Below are 16,559 nucleotides of genomic sequence, written 5' to 3'. Positions count from 1 at the left end.
TTTTAATTCCAATCCCCGTTACCTCTTTTGCCACAATGAATTTAGAGCAACACCTCATATTCTGTATATTCTGTCGAGGTAGCCTCCAACCTGATGGCATGAACATAGATTTCTCCAATCTCTGGTCATTTTTCCCCTCCCCCTTCAATTCTGCACTCAGTCCTCTTACCTTTTCTCCCTACCTGCCCCTCACAACCCCCTGGTGCGCCTCCTCCTTCCCTTTCTGTCATGGTCCACTCTCTTCTCCTATCTGATTCCATCTTCTCCAGCCCTCTACCTTTCCCACCTATCATTTCCCAGTTACTTTCTTCATCCCCTTTCCCCCACACATCTGGCTTCACCTATCACCACCTAACTCATACTTCTTCCCCTCCCCCTCCACCAAACCTCCTTATTCTGACATCTTTCCCCTTCCTTTCCAGTTCTGATGAAGGGTCTCCGCCTGAGACATTGACTATTTATTCATTTCCAAAGAGCTACAGCTGAGTTTCTTCAGCATTTTATGTGTTGCTGTGGATTTCCAGCATCTGTAGAATTTCTTGTGTATACCTTTCAGAATCAGAATATCACTTATATGAGGGGTGATTGATAAGTTTGTGGCCTAAGGAGTCAATTTTAGAAAACCTAGCAAGTTTATTTTTGAACATAGTCCCCTCCTACATTTACACACTTAGTCCAGCGGTCGTGGAGCATACGGAACTTGGACCTCCAGACAGTGTCCACAGCAGAGGTGATTAATAAGTTCGTGGCCTAAGGTAGAAGATGAGTTATACAGCTCTCGTTACATGCAGTTTAACTCTTTGAGTGATTATGCAGAGAGTTTGAAGTTAATAGCTCATCGGGGTGATTCATAAGTTTGTAGCCTCAGGTAGAAGGAGAGTTCAAATAGAGAGCAGAAATAGTGAGGTAATGTTCTTGAGTTGATTCACTGTCCATTCAGAAACCTGATGGTAGCAAGAGGAGTCTGATCACAGTCTTTCCTCTTCATGTATTTGTCCAAATGCCTTTTAAAAGTTGTAACTGTACCCAACTCTACCACTTCCTCTGGCAGCTCATTCTACATGCAGACCACACTCTGTCATGCTGGTAGATTTAGATATGGCAAGCTTGGAGGCCCAGCTGAGACATAAACATCAGCAATTACGTCAGAAAATTTCCATGCCATCAGTCTATTACTTCGCATGCTTTCAGCTGGTAGGGATTAGTCTATAAGGATCTACTTTGCATTTGGGCTGTGTTCAACGGCCCAATATACTTTTATTTGCTTTATAAATAAAAATGGTGAAGAATTCACCATTTCAAGCCCAGTGAATGGTTTCAGCTGAAGTAAAATTTGCAGCTCAGGGGTCAAATTTTGATTACAGGTAGAAGATACGTTTTTATGCTAATTCTGGTGTCAAATTATTCCTTTTCCAAAACTTGTTACTCTTGTTCTGCTCCTCTGCAGCTGAAGCTACGGAAGTACAATGTGGCCCCCCCTCACAGGAGCCGGCAGTGCAGAAGACCAACCGGCAGAGAAATGCTCCACCACGCACACATCAAACCAGCCATCTGCAAGAAATGTTATTTATTTAAAACAGATCACATTCTATTGTTATCCATACCTAATGTTAATGTATATTTAATGTAAATGCAATATATATATTTTTTTGTGTGTTGAAGATACCATTCCTGAGATGCTTGATCAGAGTTTTCTTCAAGAGACAGCAGGGATGTTGGGTCCAATGTCATCATCTTTTTCATTGGGACAACCTAGCTGAATAGAAACTCGTTTTTGAAAAGGTTCCCTAAATCAGGCATTAGGCCCTTCAATGCATTGAACATGACCAAAGTGTTAGAATCTGCCCATCAGAATAAAAGATCAGCTGTGATCTTACTGAATGGCAGTGCAGGTTTAAAGGACTGCCTGGGGAATTGGTACAACGATGGGGGAGATCAGCTACAAATGTGGTGAACAGCAGAGTAGACTTGAGGGGCTGTATGTCCTACTGCTGTTCTTATTTTCCTGAGTTGGGCCTCAGTGTAACATGTGTAGAGGGTCACAGATAGCTGAGTGGGTGGCCAATTAAATGACAGCAAATCAGCTCAGAGTCCATCCTGTGGACTAAACATGGCTGCTCACCCAGTTTGTGTTTGACTTCTCCAATGTAGAAACCACAATGTGAACACTAAATGCAATAAATATTTTGGTGGTTTTATTGTTCTGAGGGTACAGGCTAGCCTTTAGTATTTGCTATTAGCAACACAGGCAGAGAAGTATAATTCTAGTTGCTGAATTAACTTATTTGCTCTCACATTTTCAAAGATTCCCTTTTGTTCTTGCCCATTCATCCACATTTTTTTTTGCTATTGAAAACGTTATTTTCTTCCCTTTCCCAGTTCTGATGACAGACCTGTTTTTCTTCCCACAGACGCAATCTGACCTCCTGAGTTTGTTCCAACATTTACTGCTTTACTTCAGATTTGTATCATTTGCAGTTTTATTTCCAAACCAAAAATACTCAGTGGCCACATTATTAGAAATCCCCTGCACCTAATAAACATGAGAATATGTTTGTGGTATTCTGCTGCTGTAGCTCATTCCCTTCAGGGTTCAACACATTGTGCATTCAGAGAAGCTCTTCTACACACCACTGTTGTAATGTGTGGTTATTTGAGCTACGGTCACCTTCCTGTCAGCTGGAACCAATCTGCCCATTCTCCTCTGATCTCTCATTAACAAGGTGCTTTTGCCCACAACTGCAACTCACTTAATATTTTTGTATCATTCTCTGTAAACTTGAGAGACTGTTGTGCGTGAAAATCCCAGTTTCTGAGATACTTAAACCACCCTGTCTGGCACCAACAAGCATTCCATGGTCAAAGATCACATTTCTTCCCCATTCTGATGTTTGTTCTGAATAACTGAAGCTCTTGACCATATCTGCATGCTTTCATGCATTGAGTTGCTGCCACATGATTTGCTGATTAGATATTTGCATTAACAAGGTGTCCCTGATAACATGGCCACCAAGTGTAGTTCTGCCACGTCTAAAGTGCATTTCACCTTCAAGTGTGATAACATTGTTTGTATTGTGCCGCACACAGCCTCTACACATGGAGTTAATGTTTAAAGTTAAAGACCTGCTGTAAAGTGGAGCAAGCTGCAACCCCCCAACAGTAAGTCAGATCGTAACCCCCATTCAGAGGCATACACATTTACTGCAAAACAGTGTAAAACAAAACAGTTTTGCACTCTTGCCGCAGTTGCAACATTTGCTGTGAGAAATAGAATTTCACCTTTTTTTTACTACAAAAGCTTGCTAGCCTTGTATCCTGGTTAATTGACTGCACAGAAAAATCAGTGTGGGGAAAACAGGCAGTCAATATGATACTGCCTGGTTTGCACTACTACAGTGCCTATTCAAAGGATACACCCCCTTGGAAGTTTTCATGTTTTATTGTTTTACAACATTGAATCACAGTGGATTTAATTTGTTATTTTTTACACTGATCAACAGAAAACAACTTTTGTGTCAAGGTGAAAACATACCTCTACAAAGTGGTCTAAATTAATTACAAATATAAAACAAAATAGTTGATTACTAAGTATTCACCTCCTTCAAGTCAGTACGTAGTAGTTGCACTTTTGGCAGCAATTACAGCTTAGAATCTGTATGGATAGGTCTTTATCAGCTTTGCATATTTGGACAGTGCAATTTTCCCCCATTCTTCTTTACAAAACTGCTCATACTCCGACAGATTGTATGGGGATCACAAGTGAACAGCCCTTTTCAAGTCCGGCCAAATTCTCAATTGGGTTGAGGTGTGGACGCTAACGTGGTCTCCCCAGGACATTAACTTTGTTTTTTTAAGCCATTTCTGTGCAACTTTAGCTTTACACTTGGGGTCATTGTCTTGCTGGAAAACATATCTTCTCAGAAGTCACAGTTCTCTTGCAGACTGCATCAGATTTTACTCCAGGATTTCCCTGTATTGTGTTGCATTCATTTTACCCTCTACTTTCACAAGCCTTCCAGAGCCTGCAGCAGTGAGGCATCCCCACAGCATGATGCAATCACCACCATACTTCACAGTAGGACTGGTGTGTTTTTGATGATGTACAGTATTTGGCTTATGCCAAACATAACGTTTAGTCTGATGGCCAAATAAACTCAATTTTGGTTTCATCACACCATAGAAGCTGCTTCCAGCTGACTTCAGTCTTCCACATGCCTTCCGGCAAAGTGTAACCAAGATTTTTTTTTCCCAACCGTGGCTTTCTCTTTGCCACTCTCCCATAAAGCTGCGACTGGTGAAGCACCCGGGTAACAGTTGTATGTGCAGTCTCTCCCATCTCAGCCACTGAAGCTTGTAACTCTTCCAGAGTTGCCATAGGTCTCTTGGTGGCCTCCCTCATTTGTCCCTTTTTTGCACGGTCACTCAGTTTTTGAGGTTGGCCTGCTCTAGGTAGATTTACAGCTGTGCCATATTCTTTCCATTTCTTGATGATTGACTTAACTGTATATCCAAGGGATATTAACTGACTTGGAGATTTTCTTGTATCCATCTCTTGACCTGTGCTATTCAATAACCTTTTCACTGAGTTGACTGAAGTGTTCTTTTATCTTCGCGGTGTAGTTTTTGCCAGGATACTGCCTCACCAGCAGCAGTCGGACCTTCCAGATACTGGGTTATTTTTACTACAATCAACTGACTGCAAATGGAGGCCTCCATTTAACTAATTATATGACTTCTAAAACCAACTGGCTGAACTAGTGATGATTTAGGGTGTCATATTACAGAGGGTGAATACTTTTGCAATCAATTATTTTATATTTTATATTTGTAATTAATTTAGATCACCTTGTAGAGACCTGTTTTCACTTTGCCACAAGAGCCTTTTTCTGTTGATCAGTGCCAAAAAAGCCAAATTAAATCTATTCTGATTCAATGTTGTAAAAACAATAAAACATGAAAACTTCCAAGAGGGTGTAAATACTTTTTATAGGCCCTGTATCTGCAATAAATTTGCACAAAGCCTCATATCCCTGTTGAAAAGCCATCAACTACAGCTCTACAGTGGACTGAATACAGAACTGCTTCACTTGTTCATTAGATTCCCATAACATTCACCACAATGCAGATAAGGTCATCAATCAACATTGTAAAGAAAAGACTCTGGTTTTAAGATCAACTATAAAAATAATTTACTGTTCCGGGACAAGGTACAGAAGAATCTAAGCTAAGAATAACTAGGGTATTCTACTGAGACTAGATGTAAAGATAAGTATTCTATTTGAGATTAGTCATTTATCAGGATGTTATGAGACTATCAACATTAATTAACAAATCTAAATATGTCTATACAAGATCACTTCTTCAAATGTTCTAGCACCCCTCAAAACATTTTAATTTCTGCTGAAGAGCAAATGCTGGTGTAGAACAAATTTTCTAGTGCTGGGATCTGATCCCCTTCATATTAAAACGGGTGAGTATGCCAGATGGATTAGTTCTACATAAAACTATTTAATTGCAGAGATTAGCCTTGAAATGTTAAAAGTTCCATCAAGGGTAAATACCAATTATGCATCAAGTATGGTTTAGAACTCTACTGAACATTATCCTGTATGTAATTTGACTGTACTAGAGGTCCAGGAACTGATATTAACACCAATGCTAAGCATTAAACAACTGCTGCTTTTAATAAATTGTGTGTAAATAAGTGCTTCTATTTTTTTAATGTACACAATGTACAATATTTCTAGTTGACATCAGCATAAGAATTTTTTTTAAATCCAAAGGACAATTCTTTAGCTTCCAATAAACCATGTGTAGCTTTAGTGCATTAATTAATGAAGAAAATAAAAAAAAAATCAGTGAATTTTTGGAAGCTGCTCATACATTTTAAATCCTATTTTGCCCTGTGGTGCATGCTCTACAGGCCCATACTTAAATCCTAGTTATACACTCTATAGCCAGCTTTGTTAGGGACACCTGCTCATTAATGCGTCTTTGTACACATAACATGTCAAAACTTGAAGTGGATGAGCTACAGCAGCAGAAGACCACAGCAGGTTCCACTTCTGTACCTAATAAAGTCACCACTAAGTTTAAGTTCAGAACGAGTTACCAGAAAACCCATATTGCTACCGATAGTCCATCTTCTCCCTTTCATACTGGAAATGAACATTTCAAATAAGTCATCGGCTTCCAAAAATCGAAAAGTGGAAAGATTTCATGTGCATGATCACACAAGGATGGGTGAACTTTCGTATCATAATCCGTTGCAATTATGTGAAGCAGTTGGATATTACTTTATATATATTTTGCCCAACAGCAGAAGTCCAGGTTGATTAAAGATGCATGTTAAGACGTTTTGCCACCCAGAGCAAGTAGGCAAGTTGGATCACTTCAGATTCACCATGGCATCCACAATAGGGACGTGTTTGCAATGGGGCTCATTGTAACTCACCAAAAATGCATTTTGTCCAGTTTTTGATGTCTAGCTTTTCAAGAAGTACCCATTCTACACCCTGTTAAGCAGATCAATATTTAACTTGCAGCTGGAAAGCAAAATTTTGTTCCATCACTACAAGGCAATTTATCATATCGTAAAGTTACAACATTCAAAGTGCTTGATTTAATTTGGTGTGGGTGTGTCCAGTAAGTTTTTTTGGCAAAAGCATATGGTCTGCCTCCTTGCACCGGATATACCTTCCATGTAACCTCATCATAAACTACATCCTTGCAGTGCTTAAACAATTAAGATTTCTTACTGTTGGCTAGGTTCACATTTTCAAGTTCTGCATTTAAATTCTATCTTGGCAGTCCAAAATACTCAAATGAAGACAGAAGAATTGCAGTAAGTTAAAAACACAAGTATGCTGAATAACATTAAAAATGCCAGGATTTCTCTTCAATTCGCTCAACTTTGGAGAAATGGGCAATGAGAAACAAAATTAATTGGAACATGTCCATTTAAAAGCCCTTGATTTCAGTAATAGCTGCACGGCCCAAAAGTGAGGAAATGAAACTCAAGAAGCCCATATTAATGACATCAAGCAACTCAATTCCTTTAATTAAGTGTCAGCTATGGCTCAGATTCGTACTCTCACTTCCACAATAGAAGTTTTGCAAATTCAAGATTCAATCTACCAGACATAAACTCCAAAAAAGAAATGCAGATTTCTATTTCAATGCAGTACTAAGGTGCTGACTTATGGATAAGATCCAAAAACTGAGGCTTTGTGCATTCCCTCATTTTAAATTGGACTTGGCCAATATCCATCTGTTTTATTTTTTTGGCAATGGGCATCATTAGCAAGGCTAGTATTTATTGTTCATCACAAACGATCATTGTGATTACAATAAAACCTGAAAACACTGTAAACACAAGATCCATGGAAAGTAAAACATTGAAAATTTCAGTTTGGAAACCCTTATGCTCTCATCATTATCATGAGGTAAGTTGAACGTCTGAAGTCAATGTATTGAAGGTACTCTGCATGCATTTGGGCACTGGAACTAAAACGACAATGGTTTAAAATAAAGCATTATCTTTGAAGTTCTTTTGTACATTGAGATCACGAAACTCACACTATAAATAAATAAGTGCAGTCTTTTTAATGTAGTTTCTGGACAACAGACATTTTTTTGTAAATTGCTGTTGTAATTGTAGAGTATGGTTCAAAGTACATTTATTATTAAAGTATGTCTAGATTATACAACCTTGAAATTCATCTGTTTACAAGCAGCCACAAAGCAAAAGACCCAACAGAACATAGTTAAAAAAAAGACCAACACCTAATCAGAAGAGAGAAAACAGCACAAATCATGCAAACAATAAAAGCAAGCAACAGCATTCTGAAACAAATTGAGTTCCTAAACCCAAATATCGGCTTAGCCAGAGAAGGCTTTTAGCCTCGGTTTTAGTTCAACCTACAGCGGAGCAAATTGATGCAAAGCTCGCAGACACAAAGCAGTCTCTCAGCCTCAGCGCTGAGGAAAGCGGAATAAAACTTCACAGGCTGAACTGGCTCAATCCTTGCCTCCGCTCCGAACACCATGACTTTTCAGTCCATCTGGCTCTCCTTTTAGATTGTCCAAGCACTGGGTCGTCCCCTGCACTTGGACTCAGGCCCCACACAGTGGTACACTCTGGGCTGCTTCCAGCCCATACTTGAACTTTCCAAACCATAAGATATAGGAGCAGAATTAGGCCATTTGGCCCATCACATCTTTTCTGCCATTTCATCTTGCCTTCTCCCGATATGCCTTCATGCCCTGACCAATCAAGAATCTATCAACCTCTGCCTTAAATATACATAAAGACTTGGCCTTCACAGCTGCCTGTGGCCACAGATTCACCACTCTCTGGCTAAAGAAATTCCTCCTCGTCTCCATTCTAAAAGGGCGGCCTTTATCCCGAGGCTGTGTCCTCTGGCCCTAGGCTCTCCCACCATAGGAAATATCCCCTCCACATCCACTCTATCAAGGCCTTTCACCATCAATAGGTTTCAATTAGGTCACCCCTCATTCTTCTGAATTCCAGTGAATACAAGTCCATAGGCATCAGACACTCTTCATATGACAAGCAGTTCAATCCTGGAATCATCTTTGTGAATCTCCTTTGAACCCTCTCCAGTTTCAGCACGTTATCCTTTCTAAGATAACAGGCCCAACTCTGCTCACCATACTCCAAGTGAGACCTCACAGTGCTTTCAACATTTAAGGTTTCAACATTACATCCTTGCCTTTATATTCTAGTCCTCTTGAAATGAATGCTAAGATTGCATTTGCCTTCCTCACTACAGACTCAATCTGCAAATTAACCTCCAGGGAATCCTGCACAATAGTTTTTTGTAATTTCTCTCCATTTAGAACCAACTCTTTCATTTCTTCTGCAAAAATGCATGGCAATACACTTTCTGACACTGTATTCCATCTGCCATTTCTTTGCCCATTCTCCTAAGTCTGTCTGTTGCCACTCTACTTCCTCAAAACTAGCTGCCCCTCCACCTACCTTCCTATCATCCACAAACTTTTCAACAAAGCCATTAATTCCATCATCCAGATCATTGACATATTATGTAAAGAGCATCAGTCTCAACACAGACCCCTGTGGAACACCACTAGTCACCGGCCGTCAGCTAGAAAAGGCTCCCTTTATTCCCACGCTTTGTCTCCTGCCAATGAGCCACTGCTTTATCCATGCTAGAACATTTTCTGTAATACCATGGGCTCGTAGCTCATTAAGCAGCCTCATGTGTGGTTTCCTTTCTTCTGCCTCTCTCCCTTCTTGAAAATTGAAGTGACGTTTGCAATTTTCCAGTCTTCCAGAGCCATTGTAGTGATTGTTGAAAGATCATTACTAATGCCTCCACGATCTCTTCATCCACCTCTTTCAAAACTGGGATGTACACTATCTGGTCCAGGTGACTTACCTACCTTGAGACCTTTCAGTTTCCCAAGAACCTTCTCTCTAATTATGGTAACTTCGCACATTTAATGATCCCTGACACCTGGAACTTACAAGTCACTTTTTATTGTCATTTCGACCTCTCTCTGTAAGATGACTCGTCGTTCTTGCTGATGAGACCCACCAAGGTCGTGTCATCAGCGAACTTGATGATGTGGTTCAAGCTGTGTGTTGCAGCACAATCATGGGTCAGCAGAGTGAACAGCAGTGGACTGAGCACACAACCCTGGGGGGCCCCTGTGCTCAGTGTGATGGTGTTGGAGATGCTGCCTCCGATCCAGACTGCCTGAGGTTTCTGAGGGATGGTTGTGTTGAATGCTGAACTGAAGTCTATGAACAGCATTCGAACATACGTGTCTTTTTTGTCCAGGTGGAGGGTGGTGGCAATGGCGTCATCTATTGAGCGGTTGAGACGGTATGCAAACTGCAGGGGGTCCAGTGAAGGGGCAGCAGGGTCTTGACGTTCCTCATGATGAGCCTCTCGAAACACTTCACGATGATGGATGTGAATGCAACAGAACGGTAGTCATTTAGGCAGGACACTGAAGACTTCTTCAGCACAGGGACGATGGTGACGGCCTTGAAGCACGTTGGAATGGTGGCGCTGCTCAGGGAGATGTTGAAGATGTCAGTGAGAACATCTGCTAGCTGGTCTGCACATCCTCTGAGCACTCTACCAGGGATGTTGTTGGTCCAGCAGCCTTCTGTGGATTGACCCTGCACAAGGTTCTTCTCACATCGGCCACGGTGAAACACAGCACTTGGTCATTTGTAGGAGGGGTGGACTTCCTTGCTGCTATGTCATGTTCCACCTCAAAACGAGCATAGAAGTTATTCAGCACAGCTGGGAGGGAGGCATCACCCATACAGTCAGGTGATGTTGTCCTGTAGTTGGTGATGTCCTGGATGCCCTTCCACATGCGCCACATGTCGCTGCTGTCCTGGAAATGGCCGTGGATCCAAGGTGGGGGCTGAGCTCCACCCGGTACGCGTCGGGGATGTTTGTGTAAACAAGGTCCAACGCATTCTCCCCCCTTGTTGCAAAGTCCACATACTGATGGAATTTGGGGAGCACTGACTTGAGGTTTGCATGGTTAAAATCACCGGCGACAATGACCAGTCCCTCAGGGTGTGCAGTTCGCTAATAGCCCCATACAGTTCACAGAGCGCCCCCTTAGCATTACCACTGGGGGGGGGGGGGGGAATGTAGACATCAACTATGAGGACAGTAGTGAATTTCCATGGTAAATAAACACCATACTGCTAGTATCTTCCACAGTGCAGACTGATGCAAAATATTTATTCAGTTCGTCCGCCATTTCGGTATCTCCCATTACTACCTCTACATCGATGTGCAACTTAGATCCTCACTCCCAGTTTAGGTGGACGGGTTCCAAAACAACTCTGCTTCAACTTTTCTCGACTCCGAAGTTCCAACATCTCCACTTCTTTCCATCTTCTCCTGGAGCATGCCTCAACCTCACCCCAGCTCCACCTCGCACCCACACATCTCAACCTTCAGATCAGCCTCACCTTCACTTGCCTCTTCATTGTTTGCGGTGATTATTTACTGTAACTTTCCGTATAAGAAGTGTTATTATGAGAGTATTTAGTTGAATTTCTTGCTTTGAAAACCACCAGTAATCTGCCACCCAGGTTCAGTAGCGCCATCTACTGATTAACTCAGCAAGTAAAGACTCATGGAGCTAATATGTAAACCTTGTACATACTGGAGTTTCTGTTGGGTGTATTTAAGGCAGAGATTGATAGGTATCTGAGTAGTCAGGGCATCAAAGGTTATGGTGAGAAGGCGGGGGAATGGGAAAGGGGAGATTGGATCAGCTCATGATGAAATAGCAGAGCAGACTCGATGGGCTGAATGGCTGACTTCTGCTCTTTTGTCTTATGGTCTTAACTGAGACAGGATCTGTGGTCTTGTGGTCAAAGAGATAATGCAAAACTCTCTAGTGAAGTTAAATTTCATTAAAAGATCAGCTTTATTTGTCCAAAATTCAAAGTACATTTATTATTAAAGTATGTGTACCTTATACAACCTTAACTTTCATCTCCTTACAGTCAGCCATGAAACAAAAAACCCCAGTAGAAACCATTAAAACAGAAGACAGCCAAAGACCCAAAGTGCAGAGAGGGGAAAAAACGAACAGTGCAAACAATAAAGCAAGAAAACAGCATTCAGAACTGAAGCTCACAATACCAGGCGTCACTACAGCCCACTTAGAAGGCTTCAGTCCAGTATCGTCGAGCAAACCCCGCGAAGCAGTGAGCCAAACTGACCCATCTCTAACCTCCAACCCTGACACCGCGACCATTTCAATATTACCTGGAGCCTAAATTGCCCAAACCTCAAGTCGTTCCTCACCCTCAAACTCATTCACCCTGATAAGGCCAGTACCCAAACTTTCCAATTCTCCCAGGCTCTTAAATCAATCAAACCTCAAATTCCTCTCGCCTCAGCTCCACCTCAATGGTTCAATATAATAACAGAGAATGTATAGGGTATACAATCTGAAATTCTTACCCTTTACAGACATCCACAACACAGAAAAAACCCAAAGAATAAATCACAGAAATGTCTGAACCTCACAGCCCCCCTCACTCCTCCTAAGCACAACCAGACATCAACCCTCTTCCCCCACCATACATGCAATAGCAAAGCAGTCAGAGAAATTAGTCATAACCCAACACTTTGGTATCTCAGACAGGCCCTCTCATGAGAAAGGGAGACAGACTGCTCCTGCAACAAATATCGAATTACCCAACCTTTCCACAATCTGGCTCCACCGCATCGAATTGCCTCCAAGTCCACTACAGCGACTCCAGCCCAGATATAACTGTCCTGCCCCAGCGAGACTCCAGTTGTTCACAATGCAGCAGGAATGCGTGTGAATGATCTGAGTGAGGGAGATCATGGTAAACAATTATAAGATGCTGACCTAAGTGGAGGAAAGAAGTCTCCTAGGTCTTCAGTGCCGTGACCACAAAGAGTCAATGAAAACCAAGTAGACCACACATAGTTTGAGAGGCCAAGAATTAAGGAATGGAGAATAAAGCCAAGTACATGGAAGAAAGATTTACACAAACATAGAGAACTGATGAACAAATACAGGTTAGAGCAACATTACTGTTGCCCCAGAGGTTTTTAAAAGACCAAGAACTATCAGCTAATTGTCAGTTCTAGTTTGTTATGAAGGATAGAATATTGTATTTAATAAACAGTTGTCCTTTTGCATTAAATAATGCTGCTCATTTTAACTTGTCCAAGAATGAGTCCAGTCTTACACTGATTTATCTGACGTATAAACTGTACAGTTTTATTTACACCACTAAATATCTACCTGGTCTGAAAATAAAAATGGTAATTCAGATTTTGGAAAAAAAAGTAAAGGTAAAGTTAAGACTGAATAAGTAATATTACCTAAATGACATTATTAACATTATTTTTCATGCAATGGACACAAAATAAATTACCCGAATTCATGCTGGCTTCCTGGAAACTCTCAGCACTGAGGCCACACCTTCTAACCAATGCACTCATGAGTGAGTTGATGGTTGCTGTTCCCCTTCCAGACAGCTCTAGAAAAATTGCTCTGAAAATTATATGTATTACACATAAAAGAAACACCAAAGAATATTTTGCGGTAGTAGTTCTGTCCCAGGAATCCAAGTCATCATAACAATATGTTCAAGCTGTCCTTTTGCTTCTCATTTCATTATACAAGTTCTCAATTGTAACTCTCCCCATGGTTCACAATAATAGCTTCCTTGTTATTTATTAATATGCAACTGGACATATACCTAACATTAACAAATTTCAAGATCTTCACAGGAGGATAACAAGCCAAGAGATTTTATGTCTTTCAACTCCTATTTCACGGCATGATTGCATCCAAACATTTTCAAAGAATTCATGTCCTTATTCTGCTTCCAAGGTGATCACATGCCTTGGCATTTCAAGTTGATAAGGAATTAAGTAGGAGGCAGTGTTTTGCATAAGCTTATGGCATATATTGTTGGAGGTCTTCCACTTCAAGTTTCCACATGCTCCTATGCAGAGGATTACCAGAGAGATCAGTCATCTTGACAGCACGTACAACAGGTTCAGGTCTACAGGACTGCACCACACCCATCACCATCACATATTTTCCTGTAAGAAAATATTTCATTAGTGAAGGTTCTCACAGTCTCAAATTAGGCAATTAAATACAAACACTACAGAAAGATTAAAACAAAGACAACACATTAGGCATCACCTGCATGGAGAGAAAATGTTACAGTTTCAGGTTGCTGGTCTTTCAACAGAATTTGCATTGAATAATTTAAAATCGATATATCCTGGAAACAACTAATAAGTGTAAATTATGTTCCAAATAGCATTACATGTACAAAGTTGAAAAACCTTTTGTGAATAAACTTTCAAATGACTCAATGTGAGGAAGTGAAGTATTATCCTAGCCCTAATTATACCCATTTTTAATCCACAATGAGCATACTGAAATTATGCTCAATAGTGTGAAACTACTCTAGATCATGAAAGCAATTGCAAATCCATTTCAGTGACTTTAGTGACCTATTTCTGCCTTTCTTGTCTGTTGCAGTTCTGAAAACAATCGTTCTTATAAGTACTAAATGTACACTATGTCAGTGACACTCGGCCACCGGAGTGCAGAATTTTACTGTGTAGTCCTCACCGTCACAGTTAGCACAACGCTACTACAGCTTGGGGCTTGGAGTTCAATTCCGCCATCATCTGTAAGGAGTCTGTATGTTGATCCTGTGGAGTGCAAGGGTTTTCTCCAGGTGTTCTGGTTTCCAGTCCTTGTGTTTTTGTGTGTAGGTGAGTCTCTTGGTTTTGTTTCCTCTTCTGAGGAATGGCTTTTTGGGAGCAACTCTTCCATGAAGACTACTTCGGACAAGACGTCTGCAGTCCGTGGAAGGTTGTATTTGGGTTCCAGAGGCTTTTAGGAGTTCAGAACTGATAGCAGTGCTGGACTTCTTCCAACTTAGAAGGGACATCCGTCTGATGTTATCTCTCATTTGCTGCATTTGGTTTCGTGCCCGACCACTGAGTTTCTGGCCCTCTAAGTTTCTTTGTGCTTCTTCAGAAGAGCTTGGACAGCACATCTTGAAACTCCTGTCTGTTGCAAATTTTCTGCTTGAGAGAGACTTTGCTGATGCAGGATGACCGTCTTGTGTCTTGTTGCTATGTTCACTTTTGCCATAGTGTAAGAATTGATGATTTGAAGGTTAAACTGCCACATCTACCATAACCTCATCTTTTAGTTTAATTGTCCTTCGTCCATTTTTATTCTTTCTACACCCGTTTCAGTTAGTCAGTTTAGTTCATTCAACTCATGTCATTGTTGTTTGTTCATCTTTGTTTAATCATGCACTGGGCTATCAAGTAATCAAGTTTTTATTTGAAAAGTGGCCTATTACTTAAATGTTACTTTCTTTATTGAATTAGAAAAAATATTCTGAGCAACATTTTAATTTTTTTAAAACTGTTTGGAAATCTGAAGTTTACTTTTTTCTATTGACACTAATGCAGAAGACAAAAAAAATAAACATCTAGGCTGCAGACTGTTACACAGTAATGTATGTAAGATAATGAGGGGAATAGATAGAAATATATACAGGATTATAAGGGGAATAAACAGGGTAAATCATGACTCATTTTCCATTGGTAGGGTATCCTAAACATTAGGCATAGGTATGAAGTAAGAGGTGTAAGGCTCAGGGGGAAGCTGAAGGATTCTCCCTCACCCCCAACACATATACAGTGGCATGCAAAAGTTTGGGCACCCCTGCTCAAAATTTCTGTTACTGTGAATAGTTAAGTGAGTAGAAGATGAACTGATCTCCAAAAGTCATAAAAATGAAACATTCTTTTCAACATTTTAAGCAAGATTAGTGTATTATTTTTGTTTTGTACAGTTTTAGAGTGAAAAAAAGGAATGGAACACCATTCAAAAGTTTGGGCACCTCAAGAGATTTGAGCTCTCAGATAACTTTTACCTTAATTGGCTTGTTAGGGCTATGGTTTGTTCATAATCATCATAAGGAAAGGCCATTTGATGCAAATTTCAAAGCTTTATAAATACCCTAAACCTTGTTCCAACAATCAGCAGCCATAGGCTCCTTTAAGCAACTGCCTAGCATTCTGAAAATTAAAGTAAATGATGCCCACAAAGCAGGAGAAGGCTATAAGAAGATAGCAAAGCGTTTTCAGGTAGCCGTTTCGTCAGTTCATAACGTAATTAAGAAATGGCAGTTAACAGGAACAGTGGAAGTCAAGTTGAGGTCTGAAAGACCAAGAAAACTTTCTGAGAGAACCGCTCGTAGGATTGCTAGAAAGGCAAATCAAAACATCCATTTGACTGCAAAAGACCTGCAGGAAGATTTAGCAGACTCTGGAGTGGTGGTGCATTGTTCTACTGTGCAGCGACACCTGCACAAATATGACCTTCATGAAAGAGTCATCAGAAGAAAACCTTTCCTGCATCCTCACCACAAAATTCAGCATTAGAAGTTTGCAAAGGAACATTTAAACAAGCCTGATGCATTCTGGAAACAAGTCCTGTGGACTGATGAAGTTAAAATAAAACTTTTGGCCGCAACAAGCAAAGGCATGTTTGGAGAAAAAAGGGTGCTGAATTTCATGAAAAGAACACCTCTCCAACTGTTAAGGACGGGGATGGATCGATCATGCTTTGGGTTTGTGTTGCAGCCAGTGGCACGGGGAACATTTCACTGGTAGAGTGAAGAATGAATTCAATTAAATACCAACAAATTCTGGAAGCAAATATCACACCGTCTGTAAAAAAGCTGAAGATGAAAAGAGGATGGCTTCTACAACAGGATAATGATCCTAAACACACTTCAAAATCCACAATGGACTACTTCAAGAGGTGCAAGCTGAAGGTTTTGCCATGGCCCTCACAGACCCCCGACCTAAACATCATCGAAAATCTGTGGACAGATCTCAAGAGCAGTACATGCAAGACAGCCCAAGAATCTCACAGAACTAGAAGCCTTTTGCAAGGAAGAATGGGTGAAAATCCCCCAAACAAGAATTGAA

At 40.7% G+C, this 16,559-nt stretch overlaps 2 protein-coding genes across 7 annotated transcripts in view; one reads left to right on the top strand and one right to left on the bottom strand.

The window, feature by feature from the left end:
• si:dkeyp-72e1.9 (syntaxin-binding protein 4) overlaps positions 1–6,803 on the top strand; it is a 123,190-nt gene extending 116,387 nt beyond the window's left edge. Inside the window, exon 21 of the mRNA XM_059979208.1 lies at positions 1,448–6,803. Coding sequence (XP_059835191.1) covers positions 1,448–1,575 — 128 coding nt within the window. The 3' untranslated portion in view covers positions 1,576–6,803. The remainder of the gene's footprint in view (positions 1–1,447) is intronic.
• Positions 1–16,559, bottom strand: part of rmi2 (RecQ mediated genome instability 2) — a 66,735-nt gene that overhangs the window by 23,084 nt on the left and 27,092 nt on the right. The window contains exons 2-3 of one of the 6 annotated variants that reach the window (XR_009513886.1): positions 12,950–13,625; positions 11,429–12,372 (exon numbers count right to left, since the gene is read on the bottom strand). The exons of 3 other annotated variants lie outside the window; for them this stretch is intronic. Coding sequence is in view for 2 of the 3 variants with exons in the window: in XM_059979209.1 (XP_059835192.1) it covers positions 13,477–13,625 (149 nt within the window). In the remaining variant the exon portion in view is untranslated. Of the gene's footprint in view, positions 1–11,428; positions 13,626–16,559 lie in introns of those variants that run through there. 2 more of the 6 variants (XM_059979209.1, XM_059979211.1) reach the window with 2 other exon arrangements.

The sequence above is a fragment of the Hypanus sabinus genome, chromosome 9 (genome assembly GCF_030144855.1).
Source record: "Hypanus sabinus isolate sHypSab1 chromosome 9, sHypSab1.hap1, whole genome shotgun sequence".
NCBI lineage: Eukaryota > Metazoa > Chordata > Chondrichthyes > Myliobatiformes > Dasyatidae > Hypanus > Hypanus sabinus.
Note: the sequence above shows the minus strand (reverse complement) of the source record. Positions and strands in the feature narration are given on the sequence as shown.